This window comes from Macaca nemestrina, chromosome 17 (assembly GCF_043159975.1).
Source record: "Macaca nemestrina isolate mMacNem1 chromosome 17, mMacNem.hap1, whole genome shotgun sequence".
NCBI classification, from domain to species: Eukaryota; Metazoa; Chordata; class Mammalia; order Primates; family Cercopithecidae; genus Macaca; species Macaca nemestrina.
The window spans coordinates 16708243-16734238 of NC_092141.1; the positions used below are offsets into that span (position 1 = coordinate 16708243).

At 38.8% G+C, this 25996-nt stretch overlaps 1 protein-coding gene and 1 non-coding gene across 14 annotated transcripts in view; both read left to right on the forward strand.

Moving 5' to 3' along the window:
• The window catches only part of LOC105491091 (nuclear receptor corepressor 1), a 187895-nt gene that overhangs the window by 76947 nt on the left and 84952 nt on the right, over nt 1-25996 (forward strand). For 8 of the 13 annotated variants that reach the window (XM_011757246.3, XM_011757250.3, XM_011757258.3 and 5 more), the window contains 7 exons: nt 2649-2827; nt 3620-3674; nt 4421-4522; nt 15030-15157; nt 20209-20426; nt 22054-22116; nt 23495-23634. In XM_011757246.3, the coding sequence (XP_011755548.1) occupies nt 2649-2827; nt 3620-3674; nt 4421-4522; nt 15030-15157; nt 20209-20426; nt 22054-22116; nt 23495-23634 (885 nt within the window). The remainder of the gene's footprint in view (nt 1-2648; nt 2828-3619; nt 3675-4420; nt 4523-15029; nt 15158-20208; nt 20427-22053; nt 22117-23494; nt 23635-25996) is intronic. The other 5 variants (XM_011757257.3, XM_011757249.3, XM_011757252.3 and 2 more) reach the window with 1 other exon arrangement.
• Nucleotides 3961-4066, forward strand: LOC112428253 (U6 spliceosomal RNA). Its single transcript, XR_003020240.2, has one exon. It is a non-coding gene; the product is annotated as a U6 spliceosomal RNA (small nuclear RNA).

Sequence of the window (25996 nt, forward strand, 5' to 3'; positions counted from 1 at the left end):
AGTTTGTCTTTGTGTTGATATATGTTATAGGGTTCTATCAGTATTTGATTATGATACCCTGTTTTGCATTCATAACTAAATAAAAGTATATAGTATGTTCTTATAACTTACTGTGTTTCAGAATTCTAGTTAAACTAGCCCTGGAGGAGGTAGAGAACTATATAAGCTATATCTCAGAGTTCCTTGATCCATATTACTTCTCAGATTGTTCTTACACTGATCAAAATAGACTTTTACAGGTGGTTTTTCTTTCCTTTCTTATTTCTGATATTCTCTTTTCCCAAAGAGAGGATTCCAAGGTGATTTTTGGTGCATTGAAATACATAACCCTTTAGGGGCAATTACAATATTTAGTCACAGAGGTATATCCCACACTCAAGCTTTTCAGTGCATTGTTATGTGATTTCAGGATCTTAGCCATTTCTAGAGACACCTTTGAGTTATCTGTGTTCCAGAGCACACCAGCTTCACTGTGTCCAGATTCCCGGAGATATACTTCTTTTGGAATACATTGATGATGTTATCCTTGCCAAATTTTATCTCAAGCCCTAAATACATATTGCACATAATATTGCATAATATCAGGACAAGTGGGTTTTTCTTTTTCTTTTTCCTCCTCTCCTCTCCTCTTTTTTCCTCTTCTTCTTCCTCTTTCTCTTTCTCTGTTTTTTTTTTTTTGAGATAGGAGATAGGGTCTTACTCTGTCACCCAGGCTGGAGTGCAATGGTGTGACCATGGCTTGCTGCATCCTCCACCTCTTGGGCTCAAGTGATCCTCCCACCTCAGTCTTCTGAATAGCTGGGACTACTGGTACACCACTATGTCCAGCTAACTTTTTGTTTGTTTGTTTGTTTGTTTGAGATAACGTCTTGCTCTGTCAGCCAGACTGGAGTGCAGTGGCATGATCTTGGCTCACTGCATACCTCTGCATCTCAGGTTCAAGTGATTCTACTCCCTCAGCCTCCCAAGTAGCTGGGACTACAAGCGCATGCCAACACACCCAGCTAATTTTTGTGTATTTAGTAGAAACAGGGTTTCGCCATGTTGGCCAAGCTGGTCTCAAACTCCTGACCTCAGGTGATCCACCTGCCTTGGCCTCCCAAAGGGGTGGGATTACAGGTGTGAGCCACCCCACCCAGCCTCTCACTTAGCTAATTAAAAAAAATTATTTTGTAGAGATGGGGTCTCACTATACTGCCTAGCTTAGTCTTGGACTCCTGGGCTCAAGCAGTCCTCCTGCCTTGGCCTCCAAAAGTACTGGGATTACAAGCGTGAGCCACTGTGCCTAGCAATTTTTCATTTGTTTCGTAGCAGTATATTCAAGAGCTTTAAAACATAACCACTTACTCTATATTGCTTTTAAAATTACCTCTAAAGTATATGATTGAAATGACATTCAGCCCTTGGAATATGTAGCCATTATTTTTACAATGATAAGTAAATCTCTGTTAAATTTCTTTTTTTTTTTTTTGAGACGGAGTCTCGCTCTGTCGTTCAGGCTGGAGTGCAGTGGCCGGATCTCAGCTCACTGCAAGCTCCACCTCCTGGGTTTACACCATTCTCCTGCCTCAGCCTCCCGAGTAGCTGGGACTACAGGCGCCCGCCATCTCGCCCAGCTAGTTTTTTGTATTTTTTAAGTAGAGACGGGGTTTCACCGTGTTAGCCAGGATGGTCTCGATCTCCTGTCCTCATGATCCGCCCGTTTGGCCTCCCAAAGTGCTGGGATTACAGGCTTGAGCCACCGTGCCCGGCCTAAATTTCTTTATTGGCTCTTTGACTGATTCCATGAGGAAACATCTGTAAGCATCTAAAATTAGTTTATGTATTGAGGTAATTTCAATCTAATGTGTAATTTCAATCTAAACACTATATGTTCAAACTGATTGAGAGTGTCCCAGGAAATTAGAGACTGTGTAAGGACTTGACTATTAGGCAGTATCCACTTTTATGAGGATAATTTTTAGGGAAATACCTTTTCTTATACTTGGGTAAATACTTGTAATTTGGGTAAAAGTTTTTAAATAGAAGTTTGTACTTACAAATTTCCTCAGTTAAACTTTGCGAAAAATAAGTTCTACACGTGTAACAACGTTTTAGTTGAAACAAGTTTCATTTCTAAGAATAACAACCTTAAATTTTCAATGGAAGGATGATGTAAAATTAGCAAGAAGCATTTAATAGTAAAGTGAGTGTAATTTAAAATCACTGACTTAAATTTTGATGCCTGTTTTTTTTCTATTTATTCTCTAATATGACGGTAAAAGTTGTTCTCTAAAATGATGTTGAGATTTTTAAAAATGAGACTAATATGATAATTAAATGCTCCGTAAGGAACTTGACATTACTTTTTATCTTCCAGGTCTAAAATTTTATTATGTTAAGGATCAGCTTAGTTTAAGAAAATAATTCTTCTCAAAGGATTAGATTATTTAAAAAGTGATATGGATATTCTCTGCCTCTGTAATTCATACAGTGAATATTTATTAGACATATGAGTAATTATCGTATGTTAGATGCTGTGGTATACACTGCTGTTGTTTTTAAACTGCACACATGGTTTTTTAGTGTATATTAAGAGCATTGGTCCATGGCCCTCCTTAAATTTCTAGTTTATGTTTTATTCTAAGTAAGTTGTATTTTTTTTCCAGAATAATGAGAAACAAATGCGGCAGCTCTCTGTGATTCCACCTATGATGTTTGATGCAGAACAAAGACGAGTCAAGTTCATTAACATGAATGGGCTTATGGAGGACCCTATGAAAGTTTATAAAGATAGGCAGTTTATGAATGTTTGGACTGACCATGAAAAGGAGATCTTTAAGGACAAGTAATTTATATTTTAAATTATTCTCTAATAGACGTCTACATAAGTTAGTAAAAAGTATTTGGCATTTACTTGTAAATTGAACTGTTTTCACAAAAACTTGGTCTCATTTTGGTGTTTGAATCAATACTGTGAAAAGTAGAGAATATTGATCTTCCTGTAAGTTTATAGGTGGGAAGAGAGGTAACAGATAAGAACTGGGGTTATGAAGTCATGTTAAGAGTGGTTCCCAAACTTGGGTGCTGTCTGAACTTTTGGGGAGCTTTTATAAAGTACAGATTTCTGTGTATTACCATAGACCAATAATTTCCTGGTGTATGGTGCCCAGAAATCTGTGCCCTTTAAAAGTCTCCAGTGATTCTACAGTTGTTCCTCAGATTGGCAGTTAGAAAGCCCTATACATAGTATTTCTTTTCTGTTTTTTTTGAGACGGAGTCTCGCTCTGTCGCTTTAGCTGGAGTCCAGTGTTGTGATCTCGGCTCACTGCAACCTCTGCCTCCTGGGTTCAAGCGATTCTCCTGCCTCAGCTTCCCGAGTAGGTGGGACTACAGGCATGTGCCACCATCCCCGGCTAATTTTTGTATTTTTAGTAGAGATGGGGTTCTGCCATGTTGGTCAGGCTGGTCTTGAACTCCTGACCTCAAGTGATCCACCTGCTTTGGCCTCCCAAAGTGATGGGATTACAGGCGTGAGCCACCACGCCCGGCCTATACATAGTATTTCTTTTCCCAAGTTTTCTTTTTTAGTTGCTGAAATGTTTGTGTGCAAGTGTGTTTTTGTTTTCGTTTCACTCAGGTTTATCCAGCATCCAAAAAACTTTGGACTAATTGCATCGTACTTGGAGAGGAAGGTAAGACATGGTTTGCATTGGGAATGTTTGTAGGTTTGTGATGTTTGTTACTTTGAAATTCTTGTGCTCTAACACACATAAGTAGTTAACTAGAACCGATTTTAAAAAGACTGCGAAGAGTCTCATGTGATTAATATAGTGATAATTATAATTATAACAGAAATCTTAACACAGAACACAGAACTAAATGGTTAATGAAAGATGACCTGATTTTTATTTCCCTAAAAACACATAGATTACAATGCTTTTAGAGCCTCATTAAATTTCTTATTAAAATACGAGTCTTGTGCTCGCTTCAGCAGCACATAATAACTAAAATTGGAATGATGAAGAGATTAGCATGGCCCGTGCGCAAGGATGACAAGCAAATTTGTGAATCATTCCATATTTAATATAAAATTGATTTTAATGTTTTTGAACAAAATATTTAAAGACATTTTAAAAATTTACATATATGTAAGCAGAAAGGGAATTTACTTGTTAATAAGAAAATATTTGAATGTTTCTGATAGTTCCTGGTATCTTTCACATAATTTGGATTAACAACTGTAACTGTCTGTTATAATAGTAGATAATGTAAATAGTTTTAGAGCCTAGATATGCCTTAAAATGCTAGCAAAGTATCTTGTTGTTTTTCTTTAATTTGTACTTTGAGAATACCAGAGATTTTCCTTGAAAGTAATATTTAATTAAAAAAAATTTTTATTTCATTGGATCCTCAAAAATAATTGTTTTGTTTCTTACAGAGTGTTCCTGATTGTGTTTTATATTACTATTTAACCAAGAAAAATGAGAATTATAAAGCTCTAGTCAGAAGGAATTATGGGAAACGGAGAGGCAGAAACCAGGTGTGTTTTCTTACTGTATGGAAGATATTTCAGGATTGGAGGAAATAGGCAAGCAAAAAATGTTACAACAGAAGTCCTGCCCTTAGTGTGTAGTTTAAACATTGATGTTTCTGTTAAATTAATGAGGATGTTGTAATTATTTTGAAGTTTTATATATATATATTTAATGTATTGTATCTTGTATTTCAAATATATTTTAAGTTTCTAGTGTGATAAAATTAGAAAAGTTTTATACCTTTCTGTCATCTGAGTCATGCATTTCAGTGTCAGCAATAATCATGTAATTAAATATGAAACCGTTAATACTTTTAATACACTATCTTTAGCCAGTCTGTTTATCTGAGGAGGGGTCAGGTAGAGTAAGGGAGAGAGATACAACATGGTACCTTGGTTAGGGATTTTTTACAAATCCTGGAACCTGATTTTGTTTCATATTAACTTCATTTGTGGAGTTTAGATAATTTAATTTCTTTTTTTTTTCTGAAACAGAGTCTTGCTCTATCGCCTAGGTAGGCTGGAGTGCAGTGGTGCTATCTTGGCTTACTGCAACCTCTGCCTCCTGGGATCAAGCGATCCTCCTGCCTCAGCCTCCCGAGTAGCTGGGACTACAGGTGCCTGCCACCATGTCTGGCTAATTTTTGTATTTTTAGTAGAGATGAGATTTCACCATGTTGGCCAGGATGGTCTCTATCTCCTGACCTCCGTGATCCACTTGCCTCGGTCTCCCAAGGTGCTGGGTTTACAGACATGAGCCACTGCACCCAGCCTAGATAGTTTAATTTCTAAAAAAGCACTTTTTCTGCCTGGTGTGGTGACTCACGCCTATAATCCCAGCACTTTGGGAGGTGAGGGCCAGAGCATCACCTGAGCCCAGGAGTTCAAGACCAGCCTAGGCAACATAGCGAGACCCATCCCGTCTTTTACAAAATAATAGAAAAAATTAGCCGGGCGTGATGGCGCATGCCTGTAGTCCTAAATACGTGGGAGGCTGAAGTGGGAGGATGGCTTGAGCTTGGAAAGTCAAGGCTGCAGTGAGCCGTGATTGTGCCATTGCACTCCAGCCTGAGTGACAGAGCAAGACCCCTGTCTCCAAAAAATTAAAAAGACACTTTTACTAAAGGTAGTTTTCCACAAGTACAAAACTGAAAAGGTTAGTTTTCATAGTCGTAATTCAGTAATTTCAAAATGATTTTCCCCAAAACAACTGATCAGCAGCTGCCATCGCTCACGGGTGCTTACCAGAGAGGCTGCTGTGCTACTGCCATCATCACAGCTAATATGGAGGCTTTTGCTGTCCACACCCAGATAGATATTACAATAAGGACTTGCATACATGAGCTCCGACATTGCAACTATTCGTTAGCATTATTAAATCTCTTCGGGCGTTCCCACTCAGCCACCCTTTTATTGGGGTGGGGTCTTAACTCCCTTTCTTCGTTTGATACCCCCTGATTACCAGATATAGGTTATTGACCCAGTTCTCAGTATGCACAGCTATAACCTTTTTATGTTTTCTGGGTCATTATTTCCCACAGAACACCGCCACCCCACATGATGTGATTACATGTTCTTTGGAAACAGTATTTCTTATTTTAAAAAGTATAGAATGTTTCATGAGTCAACTGTGTAAAATGCTGCTAGAGGTTGAGTAAGCCAAGGTGCCTTAGACATGGATTTTCAGTGGATTAGTGAGGGGGCAGAAACACGGTTACACAGAGTTGAAGAAGATATAGAAGGTGAGGAAGTGGCATTAGTACAAGTGCAACCTTGTTTTTAAAATTTGTATATAAAGTGGAATAATGAAATGGGTCGGCAGGGCTAATGCGGATCAGGGAAGGGAGGGTAAAGGGCATACTTGTACACTGATGGTGCAGTACCGTAAGACAAAGGATGGATACTTGCCAAGCTTCATAAAGATGTACTGACAGAAAAGGAATAAATTGAGTGTTGACAGTGAGATAGGAAGCACTATTCCATCAGAGAGAAGAATATTGCCAGGGCTTTTCTTCCTGCTTCCCCTAAAGAATGTGGAATCAAGGTCCTGTAATACTTCCTGCTTCCCCTAAAGAATGTGGAATCAAGGTCCTTTTAGCTAGAGATCATAGGGACCATCTATGTTTTAAACAAGTTTCAGCTGCAATTTTTTTTTTTTTTCGAAACGTAGTCTCGCTCTGTCACCCAGGCTGGAGCACATTGGCGTGATCTCGGCTCTCTGCAAGCTCCGCCTCCCAGGTTCATGCCATTCTCTTGCCTTAGCCTCCTGAGTAGCTGGGACTACCGGCACCTGCCACCACATCTGGCTAATTTTTTGTATTTTTAGTAGAAACAGGATTTCACTGTGTTACCCACGATGGTCTCGATCTCCTGACCTCGTGATCCGCCCCCCTCAGCCTCCCAAAGTGCTGGGATTACAGGTGTGAGCCACCATGCCTGGCTTCAACTGCACATTTTTAACAGTTTTTTTCCTAATTACCAAATAGTATTCATAACTTTATTTTTAGAAATTATGTATGTTACTGTTTAACATGTTCAGTCCTACATTAATGTGAGGGGATAAGGTGATACTTATCCAGTGTACCTTAACCTTTGCCAGATTAGCAGCCAGTTGCCCATGATGATAGAGGAGAGAGCTCTAGGAGGAAGTTCTGTGGGGCAGGGATGTCTGTTATTCTGAAACAGTCGTTTCTGTCCTGAAGTTGTCTGCGACACGGTTTCACTCCTGTCTGTGGCACACTGATCCTTGTTAAGATCCAGCCGTGTCGGTGTTCTCTTCCATACGTTCTTGTCGCATGTTTCAAAGTACCTGTCTCAGAATGTATTTGCAGATCTAAGGCTTGCCACGTACACCCTCACCTTGACCTGAGCCTTAGGTTGCTTACCTCCAAGTAGGCTCAGTTTTGGGTTGGTCAGCACTTCTAGTAGGCTAGCCCTGCCCTCATTGGCTTTTAAGTTATTATTTTGAAGATTTTTCCTCCAGTTTTACATTTCTCTGGTTGTTTCACTGGGTATTTGGGAGAGGTGTGAGTTAAATGATGAATTTAGAGCATCATCTCACGCCACCAAATTTATCGTTTCTTAATTGTTTGTATACTTATTCCATTTATTTGTGTCAAAATAGAGGGGCAGCTTTTCAGAAATTAGGTGGTGTTAGTTTAAGGGCTCTCTGTGTAAAGTTGAATGCCTTTAGAGCTAATAGCAGGTAAGAGAAGAAGCCACTGGGTTTTGAGGAAAAGAGTGATGCCAGATTTCAGTTGTGACATGATTACTCTGGTTGCTCTGTTGAGAATAGTTTGTAAGGAGACAAGAGAAGAAGCAGAGAGACCAGTTAGGAGTTTGTTTTAGTAATCCCATTGGCTTGGACTACGCTACAGTGAGGAGGTGGGGAGAACGGATTAGTTTCCGGATGTACTTTTGAAGGTAAAACCACGAGATTTTGCTGATGGATTGATTGTGGGGATGAGGGAAGGACAATCATCAAGGAAAACAAGTTTTGACCTGTGGACTTGCCATTTGCTGTGATAGGCGTGAATGAAGGAGGAGCAGGTTTTGAGGGGAAATCTGGACGTGGCTGAATTTGAAATAGCTATTAGGTGTCTAAGCAGACATCCAAATGAGATGTCCAAGTAAAGTGGGTAGTCTAAGTCTGGAGTGTAGGAAAAAGTTCTAGGTTAAAGATAGAAAATTTGCTATATAGAAAAAAGTTTAGAAATACGTCTTTTTAAAAACAGAATTGAGTTGCAAGGTTAAGATTTTCAAAGTTTGTGTATCACCTTTCTTGATTTTACCCTGGTGGAGACAGAGATCCAGATAATTTGAAAATTGCTTTGCTTCTCTGCTATGTAACCAAGCTCCAGTTAGGAAGGTTTAGCTCAGCTAATCTCACAGCCATTATGGCATGTTTCCTTAAAGATTCTTTAGAGTTCTGCTGAAGTTTATGCTTGATCCTGTCAATATGAGTTTGATTACCTATCCTCTACTCCCAGCCTCCTTTTTATAGGAAGTAGTTTTTATTCAGCGGATAAATGTATAGTTTGTGGCTGGGTGCGATGGCTCATGCTTGTAATCCCAACACTTTGGGAGTCCAGGGCGGGTGGATCACTTAAAGTCAGGAATTCGAGACCAGCCTGGGCAACATGCTGAAACCCTGTCTCTACTGAAAATGCAAAAATTAGCCTGGAGTGGTGGTGCACACCTATCATCTCAGCTATTCTGGAGGCTCAGGACGAAAAATCACTTGAACCTGGGAGGCAGAGGTTGCAGCAAGCCTAGATCATGCCACTGCACTCCCACCTAGGGTGACAGAGCAAGACACCCCCGTCTGGAAAATAAAGAAAAAAGAGAGAAGAGAGAGAAAGAAAAGGAAGGAAGGAAAGGAGGGAGGGAAAAAAGAAGAAGGAGGAGGAACGGAAAGAGGGAAGGAAGGAGGGAAAAGAAGGAAGGAAGGAAAGTAAGAAAAGCCAGGCTGGACTTGGTGGCTCATGCCTAGAATCCCAGAGCAAGACTCTATCTCAGAAAAAAAAAATGTATAGTTTGCTATTGATAGATTCTAAGTTCGCAAAGTTTGATTTTTTTAAACCTGTTGCCATAGGGAAGCTTGTGTAGTATTTACTCTGAAAATGAGTTTTAATCTTAGACTCATAGGAAAATGAGACAGATATTTATATTTTTGTTAAAATTGTGTTCAGAGGTGATTATTGGCAGGAATTTTAACTCCTCTCTCCAAATTCTGATAAGAGTCTGCCCCAACCCATTTTTATAGTTCAGCTTGTTACCATTCCATGGAGAGTGAGTGTGGTTCTCTATATGTTTTTGTTGAAGTAGTGAATACATATTAGAGATTAGAAGCCAAAAACCACTGTTGAATGTTATTATTTGGGATCTAGGATTATGCCCTACGTAATAGTTTGATTCTATGTACATTGTTCTTGCTAGCAGTAAGAATTTTGTCCCCTAGTAAATGCTGCATTTTTCCAACATAAATTGCCATCTGGTAAGTCTGTCACTGTGCGGGTAGAATTTACCGCTAGTTACCTGCGGTAAAGCAAGTCATGTTAGAAACCATATTCTTCATTTCCAAATGCTTGATTACTTTTCACAGGAATTCGTGCCCTTCTTTTTATGCTAACACCATTTTCCCCTTTATACCAACATGTTTTTATTCTCTAAAGGTATTCAGAAGCATATACTTAGGTAAATATAGCAATTTTGAAATTGGAGGAATTTCTGACTAAACTGTTAGCTAGTCACTAGATCGAAAGAATGTTTCAGACAAGTTAAAAAGTTTATTATACCAGCAAGAGCTTTAGACCCCAGAGTGCTCTACCCCTTTGTAGCTATGTGACTCTAGGTGGGTCTTTTCACTTGGTGAACCTTGGTTTCCACATTCATGAGAAGCGGGGGGACAATAATACTTCGGTTGCATGGTTAATGAGAACTGGGTATGTGTGTAAAGTACCTGGAGTGCAGAGTCGGACACAGAGAGTGCTCAATAAATGGTAGCCACCGTTATCTTCATTGCCATCGCCATAGTCTTGTTTTTTGGTGATTGACAGCTTTCACTCTTCAGGAAGTTAGTCTGAAATTCAGTTGGCTTAGGAACACTAATTGTTAATATGTTTTGATAAGATAGGCTTAAGATATTTTCTGTTTATTTCCTGAAGTATATTTTTAAAGAAAATATTGTCCAGTGGTGAAACGGTATTTCATTTTCTTCCTCTTGTAAATTTTTATTTACAATTGCTGCTTGTTATTAAATTTAGTAATTTAGTTTTTTGGCAACTTATTTTCTGCTGAGTGGGAACTTGTCTGTTTTTCTGTTTTCTAAAAATGTGAACATTTTCACAAATATAATTAGCATATATATAATTAGATATTCATTTATATATAGTAGTAATGAATCTCAGCATAAACTATTATTTGATCTTGCCAAAGAGGACCCAGATGAAACTGAATCCTGTTCTTAAGTTATGTTGAAATACACTTACCAGGTCAAACATGGTGGCTTACACCAGTAATCTCAGCAGTTTGAGAGGCTGAGGGAGGAGGATTGCTTGAGCCTGGGATTTTTGAGACCAGCCTGGACAAAAAAATTTAAAAATTTATACAAAAAGTTAAAAAATTGAAAAATTTGATTTTCTGCCAAAAAATTAAAAAATTAGCATGGCATATTGGCATGCACTATAGTGTAATCCCAGCTATTCAGGAGGCTGAGGTGGGAACATCGCTTGAGGCTGGGAATTGAGGCTGTGGTGATCCGTGATTGTGCCACTGTACTCCAGCCTGGGCAACAGAACAAGATCCTGTCTTTAAAGAAAAAAAACAAAATCCAGGTGCAGTGGCTTATGCCTATAATCCCAGCACTTTGGGAGGCTGAGGTGGGGAAATTGCTTGAGCCTAGGAATTTGAGACCAGCCTGGGCAACACGGTGAAACCTCATCTCTACAAAAAATACAAAAAAATTAGCCAGGTGTGGTGGTGTGCGATGGTAGTCCCAGCTACTCAGGAGGCTAGGGTGGGAGGATCATTTGAGCCTGGGAGGCATAGGTTGCAGTGAGCCGAGATTGCACCACTGCACTCCAGCCTGGGTGACATAGTAAGACCCTGTCTCACAATAAAAATAAAATAAAATAAAAATAAAAGAAATACACTTAACTTTTACTTTTTTCTTTGAATTTTCATTTTGTTTTATATGTGTTCTAGAATATTCATTCATAGTGAATAGCTTGTTATTTGACCGAAGTGTTTCATGTTGTATTAACATCCTGATAGAATTAAACTTGTTTTATTGACTCTCAAGTATTGGGTTTAAAGAAGGGGGGAAAAGGAAAAACCTGGACAACGAGCCATTGAGAATATTTGTGTCAGTATAGGGAACTTTTAGAAGGGTTTCTTTTGAAGGGGTGGACCTCTTTTGCTCCAGCCACCCTGCAGAGTTGAGGGATGTAACTTGTAACCTTCATCCTAGACCATGTGGATTGATTGGCACTTCTCTTTACAGATTTGCCTGAAACAAAAGTAGTAGTTCCAAGCATCTCTTGTTTAAATTGGAGGTAATTCCTTACTCTCTTGAATGTCAGTGGCAGTTGTTTTGATAGGTCTTTATGCATATTGCACAAAGGTGAGGTCCTTCAGTTGCTGCTGACTGCACTTCCTCTCCGCTCACCACTGCCTGGTCAGTATACAGAGTGGTGAGAAGTTCTACTGGACAGGTGCCAAATACTTCTCTAAACTCTAATCCAGCAACTCTGTCCATTTCTTTGGATTGTTTCCACACTTTCTGCAGAGCCAGGAGCTGTTGCCTTCTTTACACTGATTGGTTTAAGCAGGTGCTGCAGTTGTTTCTTATTCTCTAGCACCAGGGAAAGGGGAGTGAAGTTATTTGTTGGCTGGATTTTAGACAGCAGGGAATGTGTGAGATTACTTTGAAGCTCTGATTGGCATTAGAAGCAGAAAAGTATTGGGGAAATAAGATTAGCATGTGTTACCCAAGTCTAAGGGGATACTGAATCTCTTTCCTTACCTTCTGCTGAGTTGACATGTCCTTATCGTATCTTTAGGCTATAAACCATTTTCTGGGTTACACAGCTCACTTGCTAGGCAGAAGACATGATTTGTCCTTCCTGTGCCATCTTACTGGTTCAGAGTGACACATGGATGCTACATTGGTTGCAGGGTTAGGTTATTAGCATTTAAACAGGTCTTGTGACCACTGTAGTGTCCCAGGGAGTCCGAGCAGAATAAAACTTGCCCAGTTATAAAGCAGACCTACTCATGGTTTGAAAGTTTAAATTTTAAAATCTCTGTGATTGATCAGTTTTCTCTAGCAATAAATACCCAGAAGAAAGAGAAATTGGCAGTTAGCCAGGGTGAGAAGTTAGTAAGGTCAGATAAAGCAAGTGAAGGAATCATGGTATTGAAATTAGCAAGTACAATAGTAGGTACAGTTCTCACTGGACTGTGAAAATTTGATAGACTAAGGGTTTGAAGGTCACGATGAGGACAAAGCAGGATCAGTCACAATGAAGGCGTGCAATGGGTGGTTGTAGTTGGAGAGAAGACTTTCTGATTTTAGGATCTAGGAGGCAAAGCAGTGCCCACTGCTGATGAGGCAGTTGTGATTTTGCATGTAGGGAGTTTAATGGACATGACCTAAAAGTATTTTAACGGTTAGATGTTATGTTGATTGAATGGCGAGTGTTAGAAAAGCCATTGACATGCATTTTGAAATCTGAAAAATAATGTCAAGGCATAATGAACCATGTGATGCAATCACTTATATATTCTAGGGAATATTTAAGAAGTCATTCCATAACACCAAAAGAGAATGTCGACATAGGGAGATTTTATGAAACGTGAAAAAGGAATTATTTTTGAAATATCACAGTTCAGCAGTGTTCTGGAAGTGGACCAAGAGGGATTCATTTTCTTCTTTCCTTCCCCTTGGATTAGAAGGAGGCATAATGTGGGTGGGACTTCTTTTGGGGAGGCGAATAAGGCCTTCGTTATCTTAAGGAAAAAGCTAAGTGTTGGTTTTGATGAATAGGTAGAAGACTTTGGAGCACTATTAAGGGAAATTTTTCTTAAAATTAATGAGTTACTTCCATGTTTTCTGGTGAAAACAGGTAAGAGGACAGGTAGAGTTACTATGAGGCAAGATTGACATTAGCCTGAATCAGAATGAACAGTCGGGATTGGAAGGTAAAAACTTTTCAGATAACCAGAATAAAGGAATTTGATTTTTGTTTTATCCAACGTACGCATACACCTATCATCATGGTCCAGACACTCTCCTGGGAGCTGGGGCTGCTTAGAGAAGTAAGATTGGATTCTTGTTCTTGATGAGATGATAAGGCACAGAGAGCCAGACGGATGCTGATAAGCAGGCACTAAGCTGCCTAGTAACAATGCTACAAGCAGGTGTGGGCTGTGGTGGAGAGGGAAGAACATGGGCCCAGAGTTCCTCTGTGGAAATCAAGAGAGGCTTCACAGGAGATACTGCATTTTGATCTGAATTGTAGAGATTATGTGGGACTTTACCAGGCAAGGGAAGGGTAGAAAGCTGTGCAAGTGCTGGGTGTGTTTAGGTGAGTCCAGAACAGCGAAGATGATGTGGCATGATTTGGATTGGAGGGAGGTGTGCACGGGCCAGCCTGCTGTGCTGTAAAGATGTGTTGAAGTTCTGTTTTAATTTGGTTATACAGTCTTGATTTCTGAATTAAATAAAAATGCAGGCCAGTCACAATGGCTCGTGCGTGTAATCCCAGCACTCAGGGGAGACTGAGGTGGGAGAATCACTTGAGGTCAGGAGTTTGAGACCTGTAGCCCCAGCTACCTGAGAGGCTGAGGTGGGAGGATTGCATGAGCCTTGGAGTTTGAGGCTGCAGTAAGCTAAGATCACACCACTGTACTGTAGCCTGGGTGACAGAGTGAGATGTTGTCTCTTAAACAAAATACAGCAGTTCCCCTTTATTCACAGGGGATATGTTCCAACACTCCCAGTGGATTCTTGAAACCGCAGATAGTACCGAACCTTAATATACTATTTTATATATATATTTCCACACATATATATACACACGTATATGTATATATACATACACTTATACACACACACACACACACACACACACCCCTATGATAAACTTTGATTTGTATATTAGGCACAGTAAGGAATTAACAGTAACAAATAAATAATAAAATAGAGCTATTATAGCAATATACTGTAATAGAAGTTACATGAGTGTGGTCTTTTTTCATATATACTGTACTTCAGTCACCCATTTTCATACTGCAGTTGACTCCAGGTAACTGAAACCACAGAAAGAGAAACTCCTGATATGGGACTACAGTAGCATTCAGTGCACCCTTAGTTTCACTTTTTTCTTTTAGAGTCACAGGTTTTGCAAATGAGACATCAGAGATAAAAGGGTTCCTAATCTGACTGCTCAACTTAGAAATATTTAAGCATTTTACTTCTTTTCACCTTATTATATCTTTAGTATTTTTCCGAATTACTTCAGTCTTAGTAATGACAATAGCTGTTTACTGTTCCATTAAGTAGACTATAGCTCAAAAGTATAAACGCATAAAGATGTTTCTTATAGCATTATAGATAGTGATGAAAAAATTGGAAACATATTAAGTATCTAAAACATGATAAATTATATATGGTTAGCAAATTTTAAGGTAGAATTGAAATGCTTGAGTGACAGATTAGATGTGGAGGTTGCCAAAAAAGGGAACCAACCCCAGATTTCCACGTAGAATCTTAACATATTTACTTTCTCATGGGTCCAGATGCTGTGAGCATTTGTGTCTGTGTAAGACCCTTTAAACAGTACATATAGAATACATTATAAACCTCTAGACTGGTTTTTAACACATGATCACCAGTTACATTGTAAATGACTAACAATCATTTAAAATTTTTTTGGATAGACATAATTTATCACACTATAAGGAGCTATTTCTGTTGCCTTTGAATTTTACAAATGATGGTTGATTCTAGCAGCAAATTGCCCGACCCTCGCAAGAAGAAAAAGTAGAAGAAAAAGAAGAGGAGAAAGCAGAAAAAACAGAAAAAAAAGAAGAAGAAAAGAAAGATGAAGAAGAAAAAGATGAAAAAGAAGACTCCAAGTGAGTTAAATAATTAGTTATATAATAAGTTAAATGTTTATTTTTATTTTTAGTTTTGTAGATTTACGGAGTACAAGTACAATTGTCACATGGATATATTGCATAGTAGTGAAGTCTGTGCTTTTAGTGTACCATTGCCTAAACAGTGTACATTATACCCATTATACTTCACCCACCCCCTCATACCCTCTCACCTGTTTGAATCTCCAGTGTCTATTATTCCACTTTCTATATCCATGTGTCCACATTATTTAGCTCCTGCTTATAAGTGAGAACATGTGATAGTTGACCTTCTGTTTCTGAGTTATTTCACTTAAGGTGATAACCTTTAGTTGTATCCAAGTTGCTGCAAAATTATAGTTTTTTTTTTTTTTTTTTTGCGACAGCATCACGCTCTCTTGCCCTGGCTGGAGTGCAGTGGCATGATCTCGGCTCATTGCAAGCTCCACCTCCCAGGTTCATGCCATTCTCCTGCCTCAGCCTTTCAAGTAACTGGGACTACAGGCACCCGCCACCGCACCCAGCTAATTTTTTATATTTTTAGTAGAGACGGGATTTCTTTTTTCTTTTTTTTTTTGAGACGGAGTCTCGCTCTGTCGCCCAGGCTGGAGTGCAGTGGCCGGATCTCAGCTTACTGCAAGCTCCGCCTCCCGGGTTCACACCATTCTCCTGCCTCAGCCTCCTGAGTAGCTGAGACTACAGGCGCCTGCCACCTCGCCCGGCTCACTTTTTGTATTTTTAGTAGAGATGGGGTTTCACTGTGTTAGCCAGGATGGTCTCGATCTCCTGACCTCGTGATCCGCCCGTAGAGATGGGATTTCACCATTAGCCAGGGTGATCTCTATCTCCTGATCTCGTGATCTGCCAGCCTTGGCCTCCCAAAGTGCTGGGATTACAGACATGAGCCACCGTGCCCAGCCTAGTAATTTTTAAATAATGAAATTTAATCTGCTGAAATTTTATTTTATTTACTTATTTTTGCGACAATCTCACTCTATCGCCTAGGCTGGAGTGCAGTGGTGTGATCTCGGCTCACTGCAACCTCTGCCTCCCAAGTTCAAGTGATTCTTGTGCCTTGGCCTCCCAAGTAGGTGGGATTACAGGTGCGCGTCACCACGTCCTGCTAATTTTGTGTTTTTAGTAGAGATGGGGTTTCACCATTTTTGCCCAGGCTGATCTTGAACTCCTGACCTCAGGTGATCCACCCGCTTCAACCTCCCAAAGTGCTGGGATTACAGTCATGAGCCACCATACCTGGCCGAAATTTTAGAAACATCTAATAGTTACATGATTAAGTTGATGTGATTAAGGAATAGAATATTATAGTAAATGTAACTTTTGACTTAATGAACTTATTTGCAAGTCATGAGTTATTACTGCTTTTCAGAAGGAATGGGTTATAGTAATAAATACTTTCCCCCAGGATATATTGAATGTCATTTAATCTTTGATTTGGAAGATTCCTCAGGTTCTGTTTTTGAGTCTCAGGTAGTATATATTAGATAGTAAAAATGCTAAGAAAGGAAGACTTTTTAAATTTTAGATTCCAGCTTTATTGACTTTGTCATATAAAATGGAGTTTTGGGTTTGTTTGTTGTTGTTATTGCTGTTTTCTTGGTTATAAAAGTGCATTATAGAAAAACAGGAAAAGAAAGAAAAATATAATGAAAATTAACCTATGATTCTGCCACTCAGAAAGTTATTTTTGATGCTTTTGTGTATATACAGGGGTGTGGTAGGTGTGGCGGCATGACAGTTAGTTTGGTTTCTTTTTTCCCCAAGAACTAGCTTTGTAATTTACATGGAACAAAATTCACCATTTTGAAATGTATACATTGATGTGTTTTGACAAGCATATGCACTTGTGTCACTATTATCACAATTGTGATGTAGAATGTTTCCATCACCCCAAACAGTTCCTGTATGCTCCTTTGCAGTCAGTTTCTCTTTCTTCATTTCCAGCCTCTGGCAGTCACATACCTGTTTTGCTTTCTCTAGAATTACATAAAAATGAAATCATGCAGTATGTATGGCTTCTTTTACTTAGCATGAATGCCTTTGAGATTCACTTAGGTTATTGAATGTATCAGTAGGTTGTTCCTTTTTAATATTTATTATGTTATTTCTTTAGTCCTTGTGGAACTATTTAAGATTTACCTAGTTTTGTGGAAGCTGAAGTAGCTAGTCACTTGCCATGGTTTTAAAAGAGACAGATATTCCTCTCATTGTAATTTTATACCTTAGGAAGATACCTATAAGGGAATATATTTTTTTCTTTTAATTTAGGTTAAACATATTTTGGGCCATGTAACCAGTGGTTCTTCTCACATAGAACTCTGTCATATCTTGATTTTATTTTTTTGTTAAAATTTCTAAACTATTTAACAAGCTTTCATTTATTATCTGTGTGAGCTAGGTCTTAGGGAGAATGTGAAAATATGTAAGATGTATACTATTCCCAGGTAGTTCATGATTTAGTAGGGGAAAACTAGGTAAAGTACAAGTATTACTTTAAGAAATAAAAGCCTGGCAGTAAGAAGTCAGCAGACAACCAGTTAAGTGCTTTGGCAGATTAAGAAGAGGTCGAGGCTACTTCTCTCTGGATAATTTGGAGGACATTATGCAGATGCTAGTGGTTAATGTGCGTAAGGTAGAGGGAATCACATGAATAGCTAGTGACAGATAATGATTTCATTAGACTTAACATAGTGTGCATCAAGAAGAGAAGTGGAAGGTGGATTGGAGTTAAATTATGTAGAGCTTTCATGAAAGCCAAACATGTTAGACTTCATTCAGGAGGCTGTGCAGTGTGTCTGTTTGGGAATAGTTAGAAAGGGATTAGAATGGATGGAGTGGTTTATTGCCAAAGCTATCCTGCTAGAATATTGATTCATTGGCAAGGTAGAAATGAATAGACTAGAGATATGAATCAGGGAGGCCAGTATGAAAGGCCAGGATTGGGATACTAAGGTGTTGAATAAGTGTAGTGATAGTAGAAATAGAGATGGTAGAATTAGTGAGAGAGGCATTTCTGAGATGAAATAACCAAAACTTGGCATTAGATCACATGCAGGAAGTATGGGAAAAAGGAGAGAGCAAAGGATGATATCAAATCTGTAAACCTGAATGATGATGAACATGGTAGGAGTGTTAACAACAAATGATTAGAGAATGACTTGGAGCAAGGAGCAGAGGTGAGGATGAATCTGATTTTGGATATGTTCAGTTTCTGTTGATGGGAAATCCAGGTGGCCCTTCCAGCAGGTAGTTGGGAAGACAAGCCTGAGTCTTTGGAGTTGGTGTGTGTCCAAAGATAGAGATTGGAGTCTTCCCAGTAGAACGTATGAGAATGGGTAACCTCACATAGCTGTAAGGCTCTAGGGGAGAGCCTTGGGAAATCCCTGTTTGAAAGGATGAGAGGAGCCCCGCACAGTGGCTCACTCCCGTAATCCCAGCCAAGGTGGGAGAATCGCTTTAGCACAGGAATTCATGACCACCCTGAGCAACATGGTGACACCCTGTCTCTACAAAAAATGCAAAAATTAACCAGGTATGGTGGCACGTGTCTGTAGTCCCAGCTACTCCGGAAGCTGAGGTGGGAGGCTCCCCTGAGCCCAAGATATCGAGGCTGCAGTGAGCTGTGTTCACGCCATTGCTCTCCAGCCTGGGTGATAGAGTGAGACACTTTCTCAAAAACAAAAATCAGAAACCCAAAAGAAAGGAATGAGAGGAGAAAGGTCTGTCCCCAGTAGGAAAGCCAGAATAGCAGCAGGGATATTTCAAAAGCTAAGTTTAAAGTGATATAAAAAGAAGAATTAACTGCAGCGTCAGTTGTGACAGAAAGACTTGTGGGGAAAATTGAGAAGAGGTCATTTGATTTTGCCGTTTGCAAGTCATTGGTGACTTTTGAGAAAACATCTTTTAACAGGAGGCTGCAGAATAGAAGCCAGCTTTATAAGGGAATAAGTAAGTAAAGGGAAAGAGGGCTATGCAGTAACTTCAATTTAGGACTGAAGGGGAGAGAATTATTTTTGGAAAAAAAATCAACATCTTCCATTAAGCAAGAATAATTAAGTCTTTGAGTATTGCCATCTATCCATTCATTTGCGAAAATGTACATTGAGTATGTTTTCTTAAATATAACAACCATGGGAGGTAAGTAGTACAGAGAATGGTCTTCCAGTATTACATGTAGTACTGTTGCTATTAACAGGAACTACCATTTTTCTACATGCCTGAGACGATGGTAAGCACTTTATATCCTGAGGGAATTTTAGCTTGAATAATAGCCAATTGTTATTTGATGCTGACTGTGTTCCAGGCACTGTTCTGGGTACTTTATTTAACTCCTTCAGTCCTGGCAACAGTCCCATGAAATAAACTCTTTTTCTCATTGTACAGATGAGGAAACTGAGGCCCATGGAGGCGAGGCAGCTTGTCCAAGGTGATCACATGGCTAGTAAATGACAACTGTGGTACAAACCCAGGCAGCCTGGCTCCAGTGGCCGTTTCCTAAGCATTAACCATTACTGCCCAATTTGTACATAATTAGTATCAGACATGATTTAGAGCATTGAGTCTGGTTTTATAACACAATATTGTGGATTGTTACTATAGAAAAGGCATCTATCATGAAGATCATCTATTTTAGCTTCTTCATTTCATGCATGAGGCAACCTAGACCAAAGGCAAATAAAACCCTAGAATTTCTGCCTTTTGGTGTAGGCTCTTGCCTCTGGATTGGAGGTCTAGGGCTTTTCTGATGTCATTTGTTGCTTTCTCATGTAGTTCTGGTTTCTAAATCAGTTGGTTTGAAATGTGTTTAAATTTTAAGTCCATTAACATGTAAAACAGGTCTTATAAAATGTCTTAATTTTAGCTTGTCAAAACTCTTAAAAATTATGGTATGGCAGAATTTTTTTTTTTTTAAAGTAACTGAGAGATTAGGTAGTTTTATTCAGTTTCTATTTAGATAATATTCAAAACTAAAACCTTCTTTGATGGATGTATACTTTTGAATCACACAAATTTTCATTTACTTTTATGTCCAGAGAAAATACCAAGGAAAAGGACAAGATGGATGGTACAGCAGAAGAAACTGAGGAAAGAGAGCAAGCCACACCCCGGGGGCGAAAGACTGCCAACAGTCAGGGCCGCCGTAAGGGCCGGATCACCAGGTCCATGACAAACGAAGCTGCAGCTGCTAGTGCTGCAGCTGCAGCGGCCACTGAAGAGCCCCCACCACCTCTGCCACCGCCACCAGAACCCAGTGAGTGGAAGAGATTGGCATAAACAGGCCATAATTTTGTTTGGGATTCTGTTTCACCGCTAGGATAGGGTTGGAGGGACTTTTAATATTGACAACCTAGAAATAATCCTGAAGTGTGATCTTTAAATTTTTTTAACTTCAATATCAAAGTTTTTTGAAAAAGAGCATCACCCGCAGTCTTGCCACTCCAATACAGCTGTTTTTCTTTTTTATTTCGTTGTTAGCTAGTCAGCATGTTACTGTGTCTTCCGATATCTTAACTTGGTATATATCATAATTTCTAATTTCTAAGTAATTTCCATTTTTATTTTTTAATGGCTGTGTAATATTCAGGCATGACTTCTTTAACCATTCTCTTATTTCTGAATGATTAGGTTGTCTGTCCTCTTCCCTGCTTTTAAAATGTATATAGCACTATAATAAAAAAAATCTTTATTCACATAGTATTTTGTTTACGTTAAATTATTTTTCATGGAATAAATTCCTACGCAAGGGAATACTGGATCTAATAGTTCAAGCATCTTTCTCTCTCTAAGTATTGTCTTATTAGTTTATAAAAAGGCTAGATTAATGATAGAGTACCACTGTTAATGATTCAGAGGTACCAATGTTACTGTAACATGAAGTATGAAAGAAAATGCAGTTTAGGGAATGGCAAGAATGAGATAGGGGCACTAACTAGATAGGAGGAGGAAAGATAGGCTGGGGCAGGTCACGATGGGCCTTGTTTGAGATGTATTTTGCTTTGATTATGAAGTGGGGAACTTGCACAGGTTTTTAAATAGAGGAATGCTGTGATTAGATTTGTGTCTTAGAAAGATAACTGGTAGCAATTGTGGAGGTCAGGTTAGACAAAATAAAGGCTGGAGGCAGAGGGCCCGGCATATATGCAGTGGCCCAAGCAAGGAGGGGATGGATTCAGAGTTGATGTATGTCATTGGATGTGAGTGGTAAATGGGAGGCAGGATTCAAAAGTTAGTCATCAGTCTAAGGAGGCTATTAGTACTTTAAGTGACTGGGTGAATAGTGGTACTTATAAATTGGGAAAAGGAATGTGACAGGAGCTCATCTCAGGCCTGATGTTCTCAGGAGTTTTTTTTTGTTTTGTTTTTTTCTGAAGCAAAAGAGAACATATTCAGTTTATGATCCATCTTTACCCACTGGATGTCAGACACTCGGGGATGAACTGAGGGGTCTTCAGGAGTTAGGACAAGATGGAGGCTTAGAGGAGAGGAGAGGGAATTGTGCTTGCACAGGAAGGAGGAGGGTTGCTTCTTCCTTTGACACTGCAGGAGAGGAGAGGTGGAGATCACTAAGTGGGAAGCTACTGGGTGAGGTGGAACTTCTCCAAAAAAAAAAAAAGCTAAAAACGTTTAAAAAATGTAGACATGGAGAGAACTTTTAAGAACATTGAAAAAGATCGTAATATTGAAGTGTTGACTTGTTTCTTTTAGTTTGGTGGAGGAGAGGTTGATACTATCCTATCCTATTTCTGCAGTTTCTTTCACCAAATACTTTTACATAGTCTTTTATGTCAGATAAACAGATTATATAATTATATGATTGGTTTGAATGAAGGATTTAACTTTGTTTTTCTCTGCCTGATTGGGTTCTCTCTTTATTTTAGTTTCTACAGAGCCTGTGGAGACCTCTCGATGGACAGAAGAAGAAATGGAAGTTGCTAAAAAAGGTAAATTGTAGTAGTTCTGGTTTCTGAGGTTTTTGTTTTGTTTTTTAGGGTTATTAGTAATGAGTGAGATGGAACTAATTTTTTTAAAAGGCAAACAGGAGTCAGAAGTGACTTTAAGAGTTCTTTTTTGGTAGTATAGTACCCAGTAAAGTACCCCCAGTGTGCCTTGTTTAAGATGCCCAGTTTTGAACGATTTAAGATTCTCTCTACAGTTTTATTTTGAATGTCATTTAATTAAAGAACAAGTAGGTCATTTTCACTTTTTTAGAGTAATTATGACTATATGCTATTGAAATTGTTTTGGAATGAATGTTGATATAAAGTCTTATGTTTCTGTTAATTAAAAGTTATATTTATAGGATGGTAAATACTTTTGTCAGTTTGCATTTGGTAAGTCATTTAATTATAAACCACTAGCAAATTGCTCTGTGATTCAGAGGAAAGAGCATGAAGTTTGTAATCAGGCCAACACAGGTTTGAGTCCTGTCTCTGCCACTTTCATAGCTTTGTGGCCTTCCTCTTACTCTGGCACTTTATGGACCTTGTGCTTTTCTGTTGTTGCTTGTTAATGTACTATAATTTGAAATTGAACTAAAATTTCTAATAGGATAAATAATTGGTAATATTGAGAAAGATTAGCTAATTTTTTGGTGGTTAAATATTTACCTTGTAGTTGTAAAGATAAATTATTGTAAATAGCTTGACATTTGAGTGACACATTTCAGATTTTTTTTGTATCTTCCCGTATATATGTATACAAATGCATAGATACATATTCTTTGCACATATGTGTGTGTTTATGTGTGTGCATATATATATGTGTATGTATGTATAGATTAGAGAAGTGTTAAATTGCATTGGTTTCTGTAATGCATTGTATTACCATAGGATTGTTTTTAATTGGCTAGTATTTTTCTGATGGCATTGCTTGATTGTGAATTGACTGAGGACAAATATGGATTATAAGTGGAGTCATATATATATCTTTAAATTGTGTTCATTTATATATGATTACCTTATTGGCTTGATATATTGTGTCCAGAGATCTAGATGTACCTAATCATTTAGTGTGCAAGTATTTGAGCTATTACTAATGTGTCTAATGTTGTCCTAGCCCTGTGGGAGATACATGGGAAGGACAAGGTTTAGCCCTTCTATTAATGAGCATATTTTAAATTTGAGGGGGAAAAATATAGAACTGTAAATGAGTTTTGTTTCAATAAGTATTTTTATAAGTATCAAAGTATATGTAAGTATTTGAAAGCACACTTCTAGTGTCAATGGTTGTGAATACAATGATTAAGTTAATTTATTATTTCTCTTGTTTGCTTGATCAGGTGACTGTTCAATTAACATTTGGTCTGTTTTTAAAATGCAGGTCTGGTAGAACATGGTCGTAACTGGGCAGCAATTGCTAAAATGGTGGGAACAAAAAGTGAAGCTCAATGTAAAAACTTCTATTTTAACTATAAAAGGCGACACAATCTTGACAACCTCTTACAGCAGCATAAACAGAAAGTGAGTATATCAGGGGTGGTGAATCTTTTACTTATTGTTTTTTACTTAGAGTGTTGTTGTTGTTGTTTGAGATGGAGTCTCACTCTGTCACCTAGGCTAGAGTACAGCAGTGCAATCTTGGCTCACTGTAAACTCTTCCTCCTGGGTTCAAGCAATTTCCTGCCTCAGCCTCCCGAGTAGCTGGGACTGCAGGCACCCACCACCATGCCTGGCTAATTTTTGTAGTTTTAGTAGAGACAGTGTTTCACCATGTTGGCCAGGCTGGTCTTGAACTCCAGACCTCAGGTGATCCACCTGCCTCAGCCTCCTAAAGTGCTGGGATTACAGGTGTGAGCCACTGCGTCTGGCCTTGATGTTTTTTCCTGAGCTTCAGAGATTGGTTATAAGAGAAACCTTTTTGTATCTTACATTTTTATTTACTGCACTTACATGTAAAAGGTATGCTGAATTTTTAGTACAGGCTAGCTGTTTCTCTATTTATTGCTCAAGGAGTAAAGTTTCTATTTGTATTCCTAACAGTCGAAACAAGGCCCATCGTGACCTGCCCCAACTTATCTTTCCTCCTTGGAAGTTTCTGTTTGTTGTAAAGGGAATTAAATACTCTTGAATTACTGTAGGCCGGATTTGAAAAATATAAACTTTTTGGAGGTTGAATTGAAAACTTTAGTTGGAGGTCTGTTGATAATATCGAGTGAATTGATTTGGTATATTAGACATTTTTTCAGAGAGAAGATTCCATGGTATAAATATTAAAAACCAGGGAGTATAACATTATTGGAAATTCCTTAATAAGAAAGTTCCAGTGTAGTGGTTGTCAAAGACCATAGAGCTTTTTTGATGATTCCATGAGGTCACGGCTATTTTCATAAAAATATCAGTCAAATGTTATTTACTTTTTTTCAGTATATGATGTTTGCATTTATGGTGTCAAAGCAGTGGTAGATAAAATTGCTGATGCCTTAGCATAAATCTTGGCAGGGAACCAAACGATGCTAATACTCAATGTATTTTTCATCTCTGAGCATTTGCAGTTTTTTCTTAAAATGTCACTTAAGAATGTCCTTGGGCCGGGCGCGGTGGCTCAAGCCTGTAATCCCAGCACTTTGGGAGGCCGAGGCGGGCGGATCACAAGGTCAGGAGATCGAGACCACAGTGAAACCCCGTCTCTACTAAAAATACAAAAAATTAGCCAGGCGCGGTGGCGGGCGCCTGTAGTCCCAGCTACTCAGGAGGCTGAGGCAGGAGAATGGCGGGAACCCGGGAGGCGGAGCTTGCAGTGAGCCGAGATCGCGCCACTGCACTCCAGCCTGGGCAACAGCGTGAGACTCCGTCTCAAAAAAAAAAAAAAAAAGAATGTCCTTGATGACGCAGTGAAAGTTAGTTTTATTAAATCTTGCCCCTTGACTACGTCTTTTTATACTTCGTGTCATGTAATGGGAAGTAAACATAAAGTTCTTCTGCTCTATACCAGAATGTGATGGTTCTCTCAAGGAAAAGCACTTTGGCAATTGTTTGAGTTCTAAGTTGCACTAGTCTCCCCTTTTTCATGGAATGTCATTTTAGATTGAAAGAATGACAGACAAACTATGTTTTCAGACTGAGATTTTGGGAGACATTTTCTTGAAAATTAATGAATGAGGCTGTCTTGCAAATAAAAATAACATAGTATTTGTCGCCACTTTAAAATTTGGAGTTTTCAAGCAAAAAATGAGAATTTTGGAAATAAGTTTCTCTAACCATGAGCTTCACACCTTCTCATTACAGATTTTCTGATGAGATCAGTGGTAATAATAGCAAATGTGATAGTTGTTATTGTGTGATGAAATGTATCCAAATTACAAAAACTTGCTTTAACTCAGTACTTTCCAAATGGCCATTTCATGATGTCATAATGTGATTTGGTTTGACTGTGTTGCCACCCAAATCTCATCATTAATTATAACTCTCACAATTACTGTGTGTTGTGGGAGGGACTCAGTGAGAGATAACTGAGTCATGGGGCGGGTTTTTTTCTCATGCTGTTCTCGTGATAGTGAATAAGTCGCAGGAGATCTGATGGTTTTATAAAGAGGAATTTCCCCGCACAAGCTCTTTTTTTGCCTGCCCTATCCATGTGAGATGTTACTTGCTCCTCCTTGCTTTCTGCCATGATTGTGAGGCCTTCCCAGTCATGTGGAACTGTCAGCCCTTTAAGCCTCTTTTTCTTCCAAGTCTTGGATATGTCTTTATAAGCAGCGTAAAAATGGACTAATACAATAAATTGGTACCAGTAGAGTAGGGCATTGCTGAAAAGATACCTGAAAATGTACAAGCAACTTTGAAACTGGGTAACAGGCAGAGGTTGGAACAGTTTGGAGGGCTC